Source organism: Mus pahari, chromosome 1, assembly GCF_900095145.1.
Source record: "Mus pahari chromosome 1, PAHARI_EIJ_v1.1, whole genome shotgun sequence".
In the NCBI taxonomy this organism is placed as follows: Eukaryota; Metazoa; Chordata; class Mammalia; order Rodentia; family Muridae; genus Mus; species Mus pahari.
In genome coordinates, this window is record NC_034590.1 from 104350684 (window position 1) to 104369909 (window position 19226).

General features: G+C 45.5%; 2 protein-coding genes across 4 annotated transcripts in view; one reads left to right on the plus strand and one right to left on the minus strand.

Moving 5' to 3' along the window:
- Positions 1-19226, plus strand: part of Dock1 (dedicator of cytokinesis 1) — a 503515-nt gene that overhangs the window by 247587 nt on the left and 236702 nt on the right. The window lies entirely within an intron of this gene.
- The window catches only part of Insyn2a (inhibitory synaptic factor 2A), a 56061-nt gene that overhangs the window by 33003 nt on the left and 3832 nt on the right, over positions 1-19226 (minus strand). For both annotated transcript variants that reach the window (XM_021220226.1, XM_029539021.1), the window contains exon 2: positions 2791-3952. In XM_021220226.1, coding sequence (XP_021075885.1) covers positions 2791-3947 — 1157 coding nt within the window. In that variant the 5' untranslated portion in view covers positions 3948-3952. The remainder of the gene's footprint in view (positions 1-2790; positions 3953-19226) is intronic.

The following is a 19226-nucleotide window of genomic DNA, read 5'->3' on the forward strand; positions in this document are numbered from 1 at the left end:
ATCATCACCTTCCCCTTACACTGTCCAGATATCACAAGAGAAGGTCCATGACTCTCAAAGGCTCATTTCTATCCCAGAAAGCATTATGGGACTATGGGTATAAGATATGTCACATAGATGCAGTCATGGCTGCAGTGGGCCCACCTTCATTAGAAGCTCCTTCTTAATACTGGTGACTTCTTTCCAGAGCCACCCTGTGCTTTACTGGTCACGACAGGCAAGCAGAAGCCTTGACACAGGGCCACCACTTCATCACCCTCTTTCACAGTCAATGAGCCATTGGTTTGAGACTATTTCCTAGGGACAACTTTGGGTATTTTAGCTTAATGGGCTCTTTAATAATTTGTCATTTCACAGAAAGTGAATATGTAATGATACATATATGGATGGCAAGATGGCTTGGTGGGTAAAGGCACCTGCCACCAAGCCCAGGGACTTCCATCTCAATGAGCCAGGTTGGGGAATAGAAGTGATGGCTGTAGGTTGTCCTTTGTGCCCCAAACACACACAGAGGGAAATAAATAAAATATAATCTTTTCATGGACTAAAAAGGAATGAGCATAGAGTAGAATACACTTCCTGGTGTTCTAACTTGGGATATAACCGACACGATCATCCCTAGCCTTCATGAGGTACACAAATCCTCAAATCCTGAGAACTTTTTCTCCTTCCCTCAGGACCACAGGGTCATCATTCAGGGCTTAGCTTGGGTGATCAGAGAAGCTGGCGTGTTTATTTTCAGGATTTGGGAGCTGATGGAATTATCCCACAAGGCAGTATTTACACCAGAGAAATGGGCAGTTACTACCCTTCCCCACAGCTGTCATAGGTGTCACAGTGTGGAACTGGCTATGGCTGGCCTTTAACCTCTGGAGATGCCTTGGAACCTCCATCTCATGGCTTCTGCTTTGTTTCTTAGAGGCTGCTTCCCTCTGTGATAGTCCCACATGGACAAGGGAAATGGAAAAATTGAGTATTAGTTAAATTAATGATCTTGGTCCTGGAGTGGGAATGGCCACCATGAAATTTAAGTAGCCTTAGATTTTGAAACTTCTTGATTCCCTGTTATGTTTGCCAGTCAGTTCCCTAAGGTGGATGCAAATGAGTGTTCTAGAACCTGATATGAGAAGTTACTTCACTGTGTGCCTGCACTGAGAACCTGGGCTTGTCCTGTATGGATGAAGAACTAAGCAGAGGTTTTAAAGGTGAGGGAGGGGACCTTGGCCTTGATTTAAGGTGCCAAGTCCTAAGATGGCTAGGACTCTGGGCAAGCTTTGGGGTACTGGAGTGGAAGGCTTTCTGTGACAGGAGACCTTTTCTCTGTCTTCTGAATGACACTACCAAGCTCTTAAATCCTGGTCAGTGTGATTGGGGAAATGAATGGTCAAGTGTAACTAATGGCAATTAACTTGAGTTTATGAGTTTCATTAGGCACAGGTGGCTATCAGCCATTCTGCTCAGCAAAGAGTCCCCAGGTTGTCTAGGGCAGTGTTGAGTAGCAGCCTTTGTGCTCAGCATATGGGGTTGCATATGGGACCCTAACTGTTCCTCACGCCCTCTTTTTCCTATGCAAAACCATTATTTAGTGAGACCAACACTAGACACTGGCAGACATCCAGTTCAACATTTTCCACCCAGTATTGGTGACATCCAGTTATTACAAGTTATATCAAAGTTCAGGATTGGTTCCTATTGACCTCTGTGACTTGCTAATGAAACCAGTGCCTTAGCTTTACCTCCTGCCCTGGAAGGCAGAGGCTGTTTCTTCTTCACTATTTGCAAAAATCAAACACTGTCGTCTAATTCAACCACAGCAGTCCTCTGAGTCCAGTGAGTTCTGCTACAGTGACAATGTATTACTTGGTTTCAACTTGTCACACCACTCATAGGTCACTTCACCCACAGAATAAAGGGGACCAGCTACATAGACAAGAAAACACAGCCTCACATCCAATCTCCAGAACATAGGGTGGGTTAGATGGTCCAAAGGGCTGTACAAGAGAACGCTTGGCCAATAAGAAAAATGTTAGTGAGCCATGGGCACTGTCTGAAGATGCACAGAACCAGCTTTGTCGGCCTTGCCTACAGTGAGGGCTGGGGGAGATGTTTTTTCCTAACTTGGATGATCAGCAACTGGTCAAGTCCAACAAGCCCTTGTTGATTTTTGGACTGTTTTGTAGGCCAAACGGACACCCAGAACAACTCATGGGTGCGGGTACCTCCTAATCACCTACAGATCGGGCTTGTCTACAGAGGGGTTCTGCCTCTGTTTGCTCCTGGAAAAGAATGAAAACCAAAGACTGTCTATTACAGGAGACATGGTCCAGAATGCCCATCCCAATGACATCATTTATCATTCGCTAGCATTTCCTTTTCCCGGTGCTGTCTGATTTGCTCTAATGCTGTCTTCTATAATGGGACTCCTAAGAGGCAAGTGGCCTCTTATTTAAATATTTTGAACCAGCATGCACATTACAGTTCATCAAGACTAGAAACATCAATCTGAAAAGATCACAAGGAAGACCCAGCAGCTCCCTGAATAGACAGGGAGAGATTGAAACCCAAGGCCAGATGGGTAAATACTAACCAACAAATGAATATCAGAGGCAAGTGTGCCAGGAAGCCTGGCCTTCAACACACCTGTGACCCTTGTAACTAGCTAGCTCTTCAGACTGCAGCCCTGACACAAAAACCACCGGCATTAGACTCCTTAGGGATGGGACATCGGGGCTGCTGCTGGGCCTGCAAGTGGTGAGCCCGCAGGGAGTAAGATGCAGTGGCTATACATACCCTTCCCGATGGGCTTCTCCTTTCTCCAGCTCCTGAATAACTCCCAGCAGCACTTTGATGGTCTCCTGGCTAGAGCTGATTAAGTTCTCCATCACCTGCAGCTGGGCCTTGAGGTCTACCACCTCTGTGTGAGGCACGATTTGTTGGCGTTCTTCTTCCCCTACCCCAGCTGTGGGGCTAGGCTGGTTCTGCAGGGGCTGTTCACTACATTCTGGGGACAGGTACTGCACCGGGGTTGAGCAGGCCACAGCAGAGCCTGTGGATGCCTGCAGCCCATTGAGGTGGGCGGCTCGCCTCTGCTCCTCATCTGCAGGGCAGAGAGACCATTGGCTGGCAGCAGCAGAGTTTGACAAACCAGGCTCAGGGGCCCTGGTACTGATGGCAGGCGGATACACAGTGGCGACCTCGGTTTTAAACACCCTTCCGTGGGTGAGTGGAGCGGGCTCCTCTGAGTCCAGGGTGCCCCTGTCAAGCTTAGCTCTCCCCTGCAGCTGGTGGATGGGGTCCTCAGAGGGAGGCCGAGAGTTCTGCAAAAGAGCCTCTGGGTAGCCAAGCACATCTGGAGTCTTGCAGAGCTCCGCACAGTTGACCCCAGAAGGCTGCTCCAGTGCATTCACGTGCTCATTGGAATGGAAAACCAATGCGGTGGTCTTGTGAATCCTTCCTGCTCTGCAAGGCCGAGGGTCCTCCATGGGTCCCGCCTCGCTCTTCTCTTTTGAATCTGCTAGAAACCCATTGTTCTGGCTTTTGAAGGCATCTGCAGCTGGCAGGCCTTTGAGACTGCCTTTCTTGCGGTCCAGTGGGAATGTCTGGTAACACTTGCGAAGGTCTGGTGACGTCTGCACACCGGTGCTCTTGGTGACATTGGGAATGGATCGGCGCGCGGGCACTGTCATATACTTACGATAGGCCACCCTGCAGGACACAGCCTTGGCCTCTCGCTTCTCCCCCAGAGGTCCTGAAGACAACTGTGTGTCTCTCTGCTCATTCTGGGCCTCACAGATATCCTTAAAGCGCACCTGCAGAGCTTTGTTTCGCTTTTTGATCTGCCGGTTAGGGTCGAGGGCATATCTCATCTCCAGGGCCAGGCAGGCAGCGGGCTCCACTTCCCGCTCTGGTGTCGTGAGTATGCATCTGCCGGAGTCCTTGCTGACCATGGTGCCTGCATGCAGAGACAGCAACAGAGGCATCAGTGGGTCAGAAGCACACATGCAAACGAGGCCGAATGGACTTCCAGCCAAATCACAGCTGCCGGCTTCCTAATTATTTTTAAACAGGTGAGGTCGGCCTTTATGTTAAGGAAAATCAGACAGGCGGGGAGTTGCTGGCAGGCACAGCATGAACTGCTTCTCGATATTAAAGCCTGCTTACTTTTTCCATGTGGGATACACTCGATTTTCGTTTGATAGTAATGCTTGTTTCCCCATTAGACAAACCTGTGTTACTATATTCATCAAGCAGCTCAACGACTCTGCCGCGTCAGATTTGCAAATTATCTTTTCACATGTGTGTCTCTGCTCCGTAGGCAGATGGTTTACCAAATGCAACTTATTTAGTTTAGGATTTTTACTATTTTTTTTTAAAGGATGACGTGATTAATCTATTACTGGAATCAAACAGTTTTAAAGACTTAATGAATATTCTAGGTCCCTCTATGTCTGAGCAGACAGACATACATAGAGGGATGGCCCTGCAGGCACGAACTAGGGTCAGTCAACATGGACTCTAATGGGAGCCAACCATACTCCTGCACAGAGATAAGTCATGGTGGGGAGTGTGGCTTCCAGAAACATCAGTCATGAACATTCTGTGGGTTTCCCTGAGTCTACAAAAACAGCAATACCATCTCTTTTCTATGATTTTATGGAGAATGGTATTTGGAAATTACTTTAAAAAATAAATTATTCATTCTAGAATAAAATTTTGTGTTTTGATCACAACCCCTGGGGGCGGGGGGGAATGGACAACAATGGTATTTGTTCTAGCATTTAAAAGCTGAAAGAAAATAAAATCAGGAGGCTTTTTGTTAATCATGAAGATTCATCTTGGGCTGAGCTATTAAATGCAGCTAAAGAGATGCAGGTGGCCAGTGATTCTCTGGGGAATACCAGGAGGGTAAGTGCCTTCCCTTTATTAGATAAGCAGATTCGCAGCTGCTTAATGCACACAGAAGAACTTTCTTGGGAGCTGCACTTGAAGCAAAAGGATACAGGGAAGCTGGTCCTGGCAGTGCAAACTTCTGACTCCAGCTATGTAGGAAGCTGAGGCAGGAAGATCATAAGTTCAAGGCTCAATTGGCTACTGAGTGAGTTCAAGAGCAGCCAGGACAGTTTAAGGATCCTTGTTTCAAAATGTGGTAGAATGTTTTCATAGTATATATGAGGGCTTGGGTTCAATTCTGGGTTTGACAAAGCAAAAGCAAACAGAAGACAGAGCTAAATATGCTGTTTGTGAAGTAGCTGTTGCCAGACTCCTGACAGTTGAGGATAAAGTTGTCAGCTTGATGGATGTGGGTATACGAGAGGTTCAGGTGTTAAAGCCCAAGTGTTCAGGAATGCAAAGTCACAGAGATGAGCCAAGGTCAGTAAAAACTGGTTATCCAGCCCAGGGTCAACAAAACACAAGCTCTGCACTGATGCAGAGGCGCTGTCCCGCTATCGATGGTGACAGGGGTGGTAGTGTGGGCAGGAGCCTTGCCCAGAGACCTGGGGGAGACTCTTGGGATATACCCTGGCAGCGGAGATATTTGCAGAGAGGCAAATGCAGATGAGGACAGGAATATGTGATAGATTTTTAATTTCCTTCCAGTTGGTGTCACCATTCCCATGGCACGGAGGTATGGTGTGCCACTTGTTCAAGCTCACACAGCAGGTGAGATAGCCCAGGAAGGCCCTGTCCCACCAAAGGCTGAGCTCACAGTGTTGCCAACAGACCTACATATCCAACATACAGGTCCAGTGCCTCTCCTGTCAAGCCAGTAGGCATAGTGGCTTGCCAAGGGAGAGGAAGAGAGAGAACCCAAGCCCATGACTTAGGGTTATTACATGACCTATTCCTTTTCTGCAGTGGGTTATACCTCGGCTAAACTGGTCTTTGCCACCTTGCAAGACCCCACAGTTGTTTACAGCATGGAAGACTCAGAGGCAAATCCAATGACCAATTCTTCATAATAATGCTGAAAACTAACGGGTCGTTATATCTAAAGCCATCTCTGCATTCTCCGACTCTATAGACCAGGGTTACGCTGTGGCTGCTCCAGAGTTCCATCAGGCAGATGACCTGCTAATAACATTGGAGGGCTCTGTACAGTGTGAGCTCTCAGCAGCCTCAGCCAGCAGCAGTCCTGGCTTCTCCTCACGGTGTGACAACCAGCAATGTCGCCAAGTGAGTTTCACCATTGTGACAACCCTGCATTAGCCTTTCCAACCATATATTTCCAAGGCTTCTATGCCACTGTCCCAGAGTTGTGTCCTCAGAATCAAGGATTCCAAGTAGGTGCTGGGGATAGCTGTGGGCCTCTGTAATCTGAAACTCAGCCTTCGGGACAGTTTTAGAGAGGAGGAATAGGAATAGAATGGGCCAGAGACATGATAACATTAATTTCAAAGCTCATATACTGGAGGAGGGGATTATGCCTGGAGGGTGGGTCAGGGAAACCTGCCAGTACAGATAATAGCTATCTTTCAGGGACACTTATCCCAATGGGTAAAAGGCACATACTCAGAAGAAGTTGATGTGGGCAAGAGTATTGGAAACTGGGGACTTAATAAGAAAATTAAATCCTAACCCTCATTGTTTTCTGCATCTGTTCTTTGGCTTTGTTGCCATCTAGGTGTGTCAGAATGTATTGTGCCATCATTCTGAAGGAGACCTTCAGACTAGGGGAAATTTGAAAGAGAGAGCATTTTTACAAAAAGCAATTTACTAGTAATTTTTCAGCCTTTCCCCTGCCAGTCCTGAAAAATGTGTGTCTGAGTAGGTTTGTCCTGCCTCACTATTCATCATCAGGATTTGCCAGGAACTGAACTGAAATAATTTTCTTACATCACTCCACTGGCTTGCTGAGTGCTGGACCTGACCATCAGACTCATAAAACAAATCAGAGGGATTAATTGCTGGTGGTAAAAGCAAAATAGTCAAAAACAAAACTCTTCATGCTTTACGGAGTTGCTAAGTATGTAAAACACAATTCTCCTATTAGTGAAAACAGTGACAACTAATAAGTAAGTCCTTTTCTTTTAGAGGACAGTCCTGGGGGTTGGCCCTAGCTAGAGTCTTGTGCCTGCTGGGCAGGTTTGAAGATTGTTATTTATATTGTCTTTTAAATTTCATGTATGTGTACTTGAGTTGAGATGCTTAAAAAGGTTAGAGGCATTGGGACCCCCTGGAATAGGAGTTAGAGGACTTTGGGAGCTGCCTGTGATAGAGACTGATCAAGCTTGGGTCATCTACAACATCAGTACATACACTTAACTGTTGAGCCATCTCTCTAGAGACTAGACACCATGCATACAATTCTTTGTGCTAGCAAATGCCAGCCTGTGCCTGTGCCTTTCCCTCCCATCTTCTCATTTGTCCCTCAGGATACCCTTGCCTGCTGGGACTCAACCATTGCTAGACAGGGACTATATGTGGAGACTCTGAATGGCACAGCTGGTGGTCTGCACCCTGAGTCCCTTTGAATGACAGTCATCAAAGAAATACCCTAAGCAGAAAAATCCATCATTTGGCACAGTGGACTTGAAAAGGTATCTGCTCAGCCAGGCACAGTAGCATGTCCCTGCAACTCCAGCATGCAGGAGCCAGGGGCAGAAGGATCACTGCAAGTTTAAGACCAGCCTAGTCTACATGACAAGTTCTGGGCTAGCCAGTGCTACTTAGCAAGGCCCTTTCTTAATAAACAACAGCAACAATAACAATAATAAAATATCGGGCATCTGAAATATCAATTAGTCACTCTCCTGGTATTCCAATATTCTTTATCAGATGTGGATCATGGAAGACCTCCAGTAGTCCTGGAACATGCCTGTCATTGGTATACAAACTAAGGGTTGCTCTGAAGTTTGAATCGACTGTAAGACTTGTTATAAAATGACTTCCTTGGGTAAGTTACCCCATAGAGCTAGAGGTTTCGCTCCTTTGGGTGAGTCTCTTATCTGTAGAGCAGTGGAAGTCCAGAACTTATATTTCCTCTGGAAAGTGACAAGTCATGGTTGGGCTTGCTGAGCTCAGGCAGGTCTAGATGCTGGGGAGCTGTGTAGAATACAAATGTCTTAATTACTCTCCCAAATTAAATTTCATAATCAAATATGAGTTGTAAATATATAAACCCTGTAGTTTTAGATTAGCAATGCCCTGTCATCCGTCTCTGTACTGTTTTAAATTAATACCATAGATTTAAAAAAAAATGTTCAGTTCAATTTGAAGGAGTGAGAAAGGGAAGTGACTCTAAAAACAGGTAAACAGTCAAGTAAATGATGGTGTATGCTCACTCGCTGTGACCATTAAAATAATAATTATAAGGTTGGTTTAATATCTCTACAAAACAGGAGCTAATGTTAAGGGAAAGAAAATGGTTTACCAAGTTTTCCTGGGTGGAAACAAAGCAAAGTTGTTGCTGTTGTACTGAAACACTGCCTTTAGGAAGAGTGTCTTTTGATTGGAGGGTGACAGTAGAGAGGGACACAGTTGATTTGAGGGTGACAGTGGACAGGGGCACAATGCTGCCACCATACCTTTCCACTTAAGCATCCTGTCAGCAGGCTTTGTAAGTGTAAACCCTCTCTCAGAGAAACTCCCCGAAAGAATCAAGTTGGGGTACCAGCAGTAACCAAAGGCCTTCTTTGATCACATTGATGGAGAGCTGAATTTTAAAGTTATAATTGTGTGTGTGTGTGTGTGTGTGTGTGCGTGTATGTCCAGGTGTATACACACCACATAAGAACTTGTATGTCCAGTCATGATCACATATCTTGGAAGAATTAACAGACCATGCCAGTATTCATTACTACGAAGAAGAAAATTGCCACTGGTTTGAATTTATAATCAAATCGATTTGCCCTGAGCTCTGTGATTAGAGTCTCCAGGAAGTCTGGGCTTTCATCAGCTGATGGGAAAGACTTGCTTCTATTCTGCCACCGCCAAGTGTCTCATACTTCCCAGGATTCATATGTGTCCCTGTAATATGGTATGTGTGCCTTGTTGGTCCTCTGACAGGTGGGACTGTGGGGAAAGTACCTTCCTTGGGGTCTTCCATCACTGTCTATAGCCTAAAAGCCGGCAAGCCATCCCACGAGTGTAGAGAGGAACTACAGGACAGCGCTGGCTTCCCAGTGGCTTTCCTGCGGTCGAGGCACCTTGGAGCCAGAGATGCTGGCTGCAGTTCAAGATTAATTGGGTCAACATTTTATTCCATATGCTATGGGAACGCCTGTGCATTAGGCTCCTAGGAGTGGGGGGAAGGGGGAAGTGGATAAGCTCTTCTTTAACATGGATCCTCCCAGTGGGGAAGGGAGGTAGACTCTCCCTCACTCCAGGGACTCCTCTGCAGGGAAAGCTTTAATGTGGAAACCCAGTTCACCTTCCTGAACCTTGAGGCAGAGGTAGCTGTTGAGAGATAGATGCTGGACTGTGTCTCAGTACATGGGCTAGTTTAATGTAACACATGGAGATGCTCTTTTTCCCCAGAAAATCATTTCCTCTTCAGAGGCTACAGCTTTGACTGAAAAGGGATGACTCTAAGTAGATTCAGATGCCTTTCCAGGGTGGGCAGTAAGTGAGGGGGCTGTGTTAGGGACAGCAGCCTGGCTTCTGGGAGGAAGGAAATCAGGGAAGACACATTCAGCTTCTGTTCTTCTGGTTCTCTCTCTCCTCCTCACTCGTCTCTGTGTGTCTCTATATGTCTCTGTCTCTCTTTCCTTTCCTCTGTCCCTCCCTCCCTCTCTTACTTCTCTGGTGCTGGGATTATAGGTATATGCCATTATGCCTAGTTCATGTGATGCTGGGAATGGTTTCCAGTGCGTTGGGCATACATGCCAGCTAAATGCATTCACTACCTCTCTTACTGAATAGAATATTCAAAGGTAACCTGGGCCATTATGAACTGATGGCTTTCTTGTTTAACACTGGGAGTAGGGTTTGTTTTTGTTTTTGATAAAAGGCAGGCTTTGAGCAGAATAAAACCTGTCTGAATTGGGACACTGATCTGTTCTTCTCTGTGTCACTGGAATACACACCTCACTAAGAGAAAGCCTCGGAAAAGTCAATACCAACAGTTTGAGCCATTGTTGGCATGCTCACACACTGTCCTGTTCACAGTGAATGGGCAGAAAGGCGTGAGTTGTGTGCCTCATCCAGGCATGGACACTTTGCTTTGGTGTGGAGGCTTCAACTTATGGGTCACAACTCCTTTGGGAGGGGTCAAATGACCCTTTCACAGGGGTCACCTAAGACCATGAGAAAACATGGTTCATAACAGTAGCAAGATTAGAGTTATGAAGTAGCAACAAAAATACTTTTATGTTTGGGGCACACCACCACATGAGGAACTGTAATAAAGGGTCACAGCATTAGAGAGATTGAGAACCAGGTTAAAGAACAGTTTAGCTGGGCAGTGGTGGTGCATGCCTTTAATCCCAGCACTTGGGAGGCAGAGGCAGGTGGATTTCTGAGTTCAAGACCAGCCTGGTCTAGAAACCCTGTCTTGGGTGGGGGGGGGGGGGGGGGAGGAAGGAAGGAAGGAAGGAAGGAAGGCAGGCAGGCGTTTATCCACTTCCCCCTTTTCTCTACTCTTTAGAAGAAGCTCTCTTTTTGCTTAAGTTCTATCAAAAACATTACCCTTTGCTTACCCATGATCCAAACAGAATCTGAGTTAGTATTAAGGTCTCAGCAGAATTGTAGGATGTTTGTGAAAAATCAGCTGGAAACCCTGCCTTCTCCAAATGGGGTGTTATGTTGATCAACAAACAACACCCCACCCCCACCTTGCTCCCACTGCAACAGCCAGCTTGGCAATCAGTAGTGGCCAAAGAGTTAGGTAGACCAGGTTCTGACTCTGAAACCCAGGTTCAATCAGCTTTGTAAAAGGAACCCATCTTCCTGTCTCTGCACCTCCCGAATGGGCATGCCAGTCCCAGAGAAGTTGAGAGGTCGGGTGGTTGTTCAGAATGCTGCTCGTGGGCAAAAGTTTGCTGCTATAGCAGGCATCCTACTTTCCCTGTGTAGGTTCCAGGTAATGAAGCGCTCATCAGATAGCCACCTGGAGCTCCTCAGAGATTGGAGTTTGTAAAGAAAAAAAAAAAAACTGGTGCAACAGTAAAGAGGCAACTTCCCTTTCTTAGATCTTATGTGTGGCTTCTTCTCATAAAAATAGGTGCACATGTGCTGGGATGGACTTGGAGAGTCCATTGCCTTTAATTGTATTGAATCCAAACTTTTTTGAAGGGGTGTGTGTGCGCACATGAGCAGGCACACACATCCATGCCTGTGTCGTCATCTCATGGACCTGTGTGGAGGGCAAAGGTTGATGTTCAGATGTTTTCTAAGTTTTTCTTCTACCTTACTTTCCCCTGGACAGAGTTTCTCACTGAGTCTGGACTGGCTGGCCAGCAAGACCCAGATCGGCCTGCCTCACCTTAAACAGGGCTTGATTTACAGACATGTACTGCCACACCTAAAATAAAACTCACAGGTGCAGGGGATCAAAACTCAGATCTTCCATGTTGTGATGCACACGTGTGCTTTACCCATCAAACCTTCTTCCCAGTGCACATTTTAACTGGTTTAACATGTTTCCACTCGTGATTTATTTGAACTCCCAGGCAGAAGACAGACTTTTCCTTCCTTTGCTTCAAAGTGCCTCTTGTAAGCAGAAGCCTTCCTGTTCTGTTTCACTGTCACCCCAGAGCAGCATACAGGGACATTCAGGGCAGGATTTCCTCGCAGAAGTAACCATCCCATACAAGAGAAGTCATTTAGAATTGAAGATACAATCTGCCTTTCTGGCAAGTCCATACAGGCCCCTATCTCTCAGCCTCAAAAGGATCCCCACCTCTCCACGGCTGTATTCTCCTTGGTTGGGCCAGGGGGTTGAATAGGTCTGGGTTCACAGCAGCGGCAGCTTGGCCAAGAAGAAAGAGCCACGAGTTCTTCTTATAATCGACTTCTATTTATAAGCTGATTTCTGGATGCAGAGAAAATGTCCTGCCCCAGGAATGCGTGTGGATGGTCCGTTGGCTGTACAGAGCTAGTAGTATGTATGAGACCTAGCCAGCTTTCATAGTTTTTGTTGGCCAAAGGCTAATGTGGAAAGATACTCTGTTTTGAATTCTGAAGGCCTTCTGGCTCGTGGGCTACAAATGACAGGGGGTGCTTTAATCTGGCATAATTCACAATATAAAGCAGAGGAACCTTCTCCCTTCCTTTGAAGCTGATGGCACAGAAGGGTGACCTCAGAAATTACTCACTGCCCTGGAGATTGTTTTGTCAATTTAAACAAGACTTAAGGGCTGGGGAGATGGCTCAGCTGGTAAAGTGCTTTCAAGGGCCCGAGTTTGATCCTTACAACAAATGTAAAAATCCAGAAGTGGTGTGTGGGTTTCTAATCCCAGCACTGTGGAAGTGGAGACAAGTGGGCACAGGGACTGCCTATCCTAATAGATGAGCTCCAGGCCAGTTAGAAACCATATCTCAGAAAACAAAGTGGATGGTCCTAAGGACGACCTCTTGCATTCACATGCACACATTTGGGTGCTTGCTTACACTTGTATGTATAGCTGATCCCAGAAACACACATGTATGTGCATGCTCATGCTCATACTCACTTACACACCTTTTAAGTGTACACAGTTAATTGCTTGGAATATGATAAACTGAAGGAATACTCTGACCAGAATGACTGACACTGCAGGTCTGCAAAGGGCAAAATTTCAGTGTTAAGAATATTATTACAAGCTTGGCATGGTGTCACTGGGAAGTCAGAGGCAGGTAGATCTCTTGCATTCTAAGACAGCCTAGGTTACAAAGAGAAAACCTCTCTCAAACAAACAAACAAATAAACAAACAAAAAAAAATAGAAAAGGAAAGTATTGTGTCTGGCAGTGGGAAAGAGAGAGAATAGAGAAACTGAAAACAGAGAATACTTTTTTAGACTGTGTCACCTCAATAGTTGTCATAATTTTTGTTTATTATTATTATTATTATTATTATTATTATTATTAAACCAAATCTCATCTGTCATGAATCCTGGTGTTACTTTCTCTTCTATTCTATACAGGCTAGTCGAATCTTCATTTCCTTTCTTGACCAGCACTGACCGTTAATGTCATCTTTTTTATTCATAATAAAAACTCAGCTGCTACTTTCCACCGTGAGACTGTAGACATGCCTCTCACATTCTGTCTTCCACATTGAAGGTTTATGCCTTGTGCGCATCAGTCTTCTCAGTATCTCTGCCGCACTGGGCAGGCCTTGTGGTGCTTCTTGACAGGTGGTGAGTGTGGTCCATCTTCAACCTAGAAACTCAGCTGCCACGGTTGCCTTAGCTGAACTTGGACTAAGGCAACTGGTCTTAGAGACAGCCTCTGGACCTAGCATGCAGGGTTTCAAAGCCCCACCTCCTACTTGGATTGCTGTACCATCTTCCAGCAACCTGTGCCGCTAACAGTATGGCCACTTCAACTCAATGTTGCCTATCGAAAAATTACCACCCACTTAATATCCATGTTTCTCTGCTGTTGCTTCTCCAGTTGGCCCCCTTTCCATACTATTGCCTTTCTCATCTTAGTCTTTGAGCCTTTCCCAAAGCCTACCTTCCATTTCTACTTCCCATCTCTGTCCTTGGAGGCTCTAAGCAAAGTCCAGTTGAGCAGCCAAGTCTTGTTTTCTTTAAAGCCTTCTTTACTCTTTCCTACCCTGTTCCTCCTCCATCTTGGCAAGAATCCCCAACACTGAAATTCAAACATTCCTACCCCATCCTGAGAACACACTGTGGTCATCCCTACTGTGTACCTTTCCTTCCCTTAGCTCACTTCCCAGGGCTGTAACTCATCCACCACTCAAGGTTCATGGCTCTTAGATGGCATAGACCTCATCTTGCTTCTGGCAGTTTCAGGTATCTGCATGTTCAACGTAAGCAGGTACCCTGCTGCATGCTTCTTGGTACTCATAAAACAATGAGGTATAATCCTCAGCAATGTGTCATCCTGGAGTTTTAAGGGACCAGTTGCCAAGAGTGTTCATGGGATTGTGGGCAATTGCACTTGAAAACATGCAGGAGGCAGCCTAATGTGCTTTCTCCTAAACCTAAGTTTTTGGGCAAAGCCCCAGTAAAGGATGCCTGATGTCCCTGCCCTGTGCCCTGCCATCCTTCAATTCTTGCTGACTGATTTGTATATACATATACATCATCTCTGGAGCAGAGGCCCTTTCCATGATCTGGTCAAGGAGCTGTAGGATGAGTGTGCAATATGAGTGATTTCCAAGGTTTCTGTCTGCATTCCCGGGGGAATCTTGGCTGTATAATAAAGCTTGGGCAGGAATAAAAGAAAGAACAAGTTTTCATTAAGTTTGAAGAAACCACTACCTGGAGTTATGCAACATCCCTCCGCCCCCACTGATGCAAGAGAAAGAGACGGCATGCATGCTCACAAGAATAAGGAGATGACCTACTAATGGGGCAAGTTTTGTGTTTAATTGTAATGCATAGTGGGGACTTGATGATATATTCCTTGCAGACATTTGACTTGCTAACAGTATATTTCCCCCCAATGATTTCTATGATATAGTAGTTACCAAATAAATTATAAATTTAATTCACACATCTCAATGGATCCGACTCATATACAAACTTCAGAGCATAGCATCTTTCATAATCCTGGGCTTTAACCAGCTATAGCTGAGGTACTGCTGGCCTTTGAGGGGAAAACAACATTGTAGGGTCCAAAACACAAGAGTGGACCTTGGTGTCCAGAGGTCCATCAAGGATTGGATAAAATCCCATTCATTTTCCATACCCTGGATGTGACCGGTGGATGTATGTTTTTACTCACTAAGTACCATGGGTCCTTAGGACTATATAATTTTCCTCTTTTATTATATACTAAGACAAATGTGGGGATGGCAGGCCTAAAAAGAAGGACAAAGAGTAAGGAGTAGAAAGACACACTGGTGAACAGAGACAGGGACATACTGACAGGAATGAGCACTCAATAATGATGGGCGGTTGAACTATGATATTTCTTGGTTGCTTTGCACCTGAGGGAGATATAGAGAACGTGGGTAGCCTTGAGCCTCACTGTCAGGTTTTTGGCAGCTTGATTAGAGATGTACCAACCCTTTGTCCACCCAGAATAGAACTTGACACTTGATTCTGGGGCAGAACCGAGGCCAGGCAGGCAACTGGGGTATACAGCTCTTCACATACAGACATCTGAAGTGTCAGTCTAGTGGGCCGACCAAGGTGATAGTCCTGAGTTTGCCTCCATTTCAGACCTCCATGGTATTTTTACAAAAATCATGGCAAGAAGAGAGAGAGCAATAGAGTAAAAGGTTGTGTGGTCCCTGAGCACCAGGCAGGGAGTGAGCAGGGCTGATGGTGGCAGGAGTCCCTGCAGATGTAGGGATACACGAGAAATAGAGATCTCACCCATCCTTCAGGGACCCTTTCCCTGTTGCCTTTCTTGAAACTTTGGAAGAGACCTGAGTATTGGTGGTGGTGGTGGTGGTGGTGGCGGCGGCGTGTGTGTGTGTGTGTGTGTGTGTGTGTGTGTGTGTGTGTGTGCGCGCGCGCACACATGCACAAGTGTGAGTTTAAAGCAAGTTGTCTGGCTTGGCAGGAGAGGAAAAGCTGATGAAGGCTGTCCTCTTGCAGAAGGGAAAAAGTGTACCTTTTCCTTGAGGGCCAAAGCCTCGGCAATGGCGCACTGTGGGCTAGGAGGTAAGAAAAGAAAAATGAGACCATATATTCAGTTCCCACCTAACCTGGTAAAGCAGTGTATAGAGGGTGGAGACTGGGAGAGATTATGTATTTTTAAACTCTTCTGACCATTATATATAGGTTGGATTTTGTTTTGCTTTTTGTTTTTGAGGCAAGATCTCATTGTATAGCTTTGGCTTTCCTGGAATTTGCTTTGATTAACCAGGCTAGTCTTGAACTCACAGAGATCCACTTGCCTGAAAAATTCTCAGTGCACCACCATCTTGGCTTCCTCAGATCCTTCTGAGAGTCCAGTTATGATGACACACCACTAGCTTGTACCTTCTGCTATTTCTCTTCCCTGTTGCCTTGATTTCTTCTACTTCTTTTTTTTACTTTAATTTTTAAATTTATTATTAATGTGTGTGTCTGTGTTAGCACTTGATCACACCTCATGAGGCGTCAACCCTGCTGAGTGAGACTGGGTCACATTTGCACAGATTCAGTGATGTCATCACTTTGCATAACCCTGGATAAATTTGCCACATCAGTGATTCTGATAGACACAGTAAGTGGAGATGCACTCAGAGGAGAGTTAATGGAATACCTGTGAAGGGGCATGCAAATACCAGAACTAAAATGAGTTAAATGAAGGCACAAATTATTTTAGTGAAGTCATTGAACCAACAACCACTATTCAAACAGCCACATATGACAACTGGCTGGGAGAACCCGTAACACCATGCTCCTAAATGGCCTCGCAAAGTGAATGGAAGTGAGGGCTTAAATAAGAAGCTGGTAGCCTTGAAGTTCCCAACTCTCCATGCTTCCACCTGCAACATGCCAGCAACTCTTTGGGTCACTAAATCCTGGATATGGGGTTCTAGCTGTAGGACTCTCCAGTTCATCATCAGTGGAATGTAGCCATTTGTGTTACATGGTTTCAAGGTGGAAGATAGGGGAGAGAGGAAGGGATCTGTATGGACCACCTTCTACAGACTTTTAAAACCACGGTGACAAATCCACGGGTCTGGCACTGAGAACAAGGAAGTCAGGTGTCACAATGTCAAACTGAGATTCTAGGTTCCAGGTATGGAGGCAGACACTGAGTGTCTCAGCCTGGCCTGGTGAACTCTCCAAGCTGGTAGAACTCTAACAAAAATTCCCTTGGATTAGGAATGTCAGCTCTTGGGTGCGGGAGCTTTCATCTACATTAAGGCAGGGAGTGTTCTGTTCTCTCTTCCCCTGGTTTGTTTCTCAAGGTTAGTCAGTTCAAAGGCATTCTTCCTTTAAAATCTCAGTCTCTACCCCAGTGAATTTTTTAACAGAGAAGATCCTGATCATGAGCTGAGCAGAGGAAACCCAGCCCCTTGGCTCCTCTGTTTCTTTCTTTTCTAAACAAGGTAAGGTTAGACTTAAGGACAATTGTCTTTCCTTTCATCACCTTTTATCATGGTGTTTTGTCCCTCTCTTAAGGGGAAAAAAAAAAAGGCAAGAAGAGTTCTTCCATCCAGGATTCCCTGGATTTCCAGCAAAGTTACTGACTAGGTTTACAGTTAATGGCCTCATTAAATATTCATTGAGCACCTGTTACTCGGTAGTTCGGGTGTTTCTTCCTTTAAGGAGCTCTTTGAGTTGCAAGTCACCAGGTCCATCCCCCCCTCTCTTCCCTCTTCGAAAGCATTCTTGATGCTTTAGAAGTGACTTCAAACAAACAAACAAACAAACAAACAGACTCACATTCCAGGTAATCATCACACACTGCCCCCCCCCCTTGCTGGCTCTCTTTTCATTAGAACCACTTGCCCTCCCTGGGCCGAATGTTAATCTGTCCTCTACCAGGTGCCATGTTGCAAGGATTCTACTGTTGATGATTTCTGTCATAGTTGCCTGCCTCTCTATCCAGCCTCAGTGCTACCAGCCACCATTTGCCCTAGTCAATTCTCACCTATCATACCTTCTCAGCTGGGCTCTGGTTCCTTCTCTCTGACTTCTGTCTGGATATCAACACTTCATCTTCTCATAACATACATTCTTGTTACAGGCATCCCATGAGGCCCACCTTGGCCTTCTGGTTTTCTCAAAGTGGCTTCAACCTGTGATTCTGAAACCTAAAGCTTTGCCAAATATCACTTTTCATTCTTGCCCGTCATTCTTGGTGTCTCTTTCTCTCCGTGCAACACCACTTGGCTCAAGCCCTGGGTATGTACATGTTGGACCCAGCATTCTCTCACACCCTGACCCTTGAAGTCAGCCAAGGTGTTACTCTGTATCCTCCCACCCTGATTCTCTTTTTTGCCACATCTTAGTCACCTCTTCTCTTTCTGCTGGACCCAATTTCCTTGTACAGTCTTAAAAATCTCCTCCTCCTTGGTCCTGTCTGCCATCTGCTCATCTATCTACCTTGCCTATGTCCACCTCTTTCTAAGAGCCTGGTCTTTATAGTTCCAGTCAATTTCCAAAATTGCTAAAAACACTAGAAAAATAAGCAAGCAGATCTCAGGAAACAAGCTGCCGATTCTGCGAGCTATCTAGAATCTAACTGCTGCAAACCGGTGAAAGAGATTTTGAAAAGGGACAGTTGAGCATTTTAGGATACTCCCCAAGAACAATGTAGAAGCTATACATGTCACTTGGTGACATAGACTCAAAACACAAAGTTGGCAATGGGTCTGCTGTTCCTCAAAGACTTTCCTCTACCCAGCAGCTGACAGGCCACAGCATCAGCCTGCCCTGTTGCTTCTGTGGGTTACTGAAGTGGAGAGAAATCAACCTTCATTTGCAAAGCTGTTTGTGATGTGTTCGACATTCTTGCAGCTCCCCCGCCCCCACCCCCCACCCCGAAGTTTGCTGCTTTCATTTTTTGCCCTAGGCTAGATTATCAAAGATCGAACTGGAATTTTCCATAGTAAATCCAATGTAAACTTTAAGGAGCCTTCTGACATACTGTTAATATCACTGTCTCTTTTTGTTTCTTCAGTGGTTAAAATAGTGGAACTTCTGTGAATGTCCATTCTGCACAGATGAGCTTCTCTCTCGTCGTTTCTCTCTGTCTTCCTAGTCCCAGGATGATGTGGCCACTGGACATAGCTATGAGTATGCAGTGCTTTAAACTATTAGCTCCCATATTCTGCAAAAGCAATATCCAAATGATTACTGCAAAGAGAATTCTCCCCACATCCCTGTGAAGCTGTGTCATCTCCAAGAGGTTTACAGAGTGATTGAGAAACATAACTCTTTCTTTGTCTCCTAATTCTACTTTCTCTATATTCAAGTTTGTTTTTCTCCCATGCCTAGCTTGAACTGAGTCTCCAATTCATGCTGAATATCCTGATGATTTAGGATCCAGGTACTGAGGACCACAAGGAGATGTCTCTGAAGTTCTGCTGTTTTTCAATCTGAGGCCAGGATCTTGTTTGCCTGGAGACATCTCCCTGTCTTCTGCCTTCAGGGACTGAAACAGTTACCTCCCCAGACATGGTTGAGAGGTTCAAACCTAAACCCTCTATGCCTTAGTATGCGA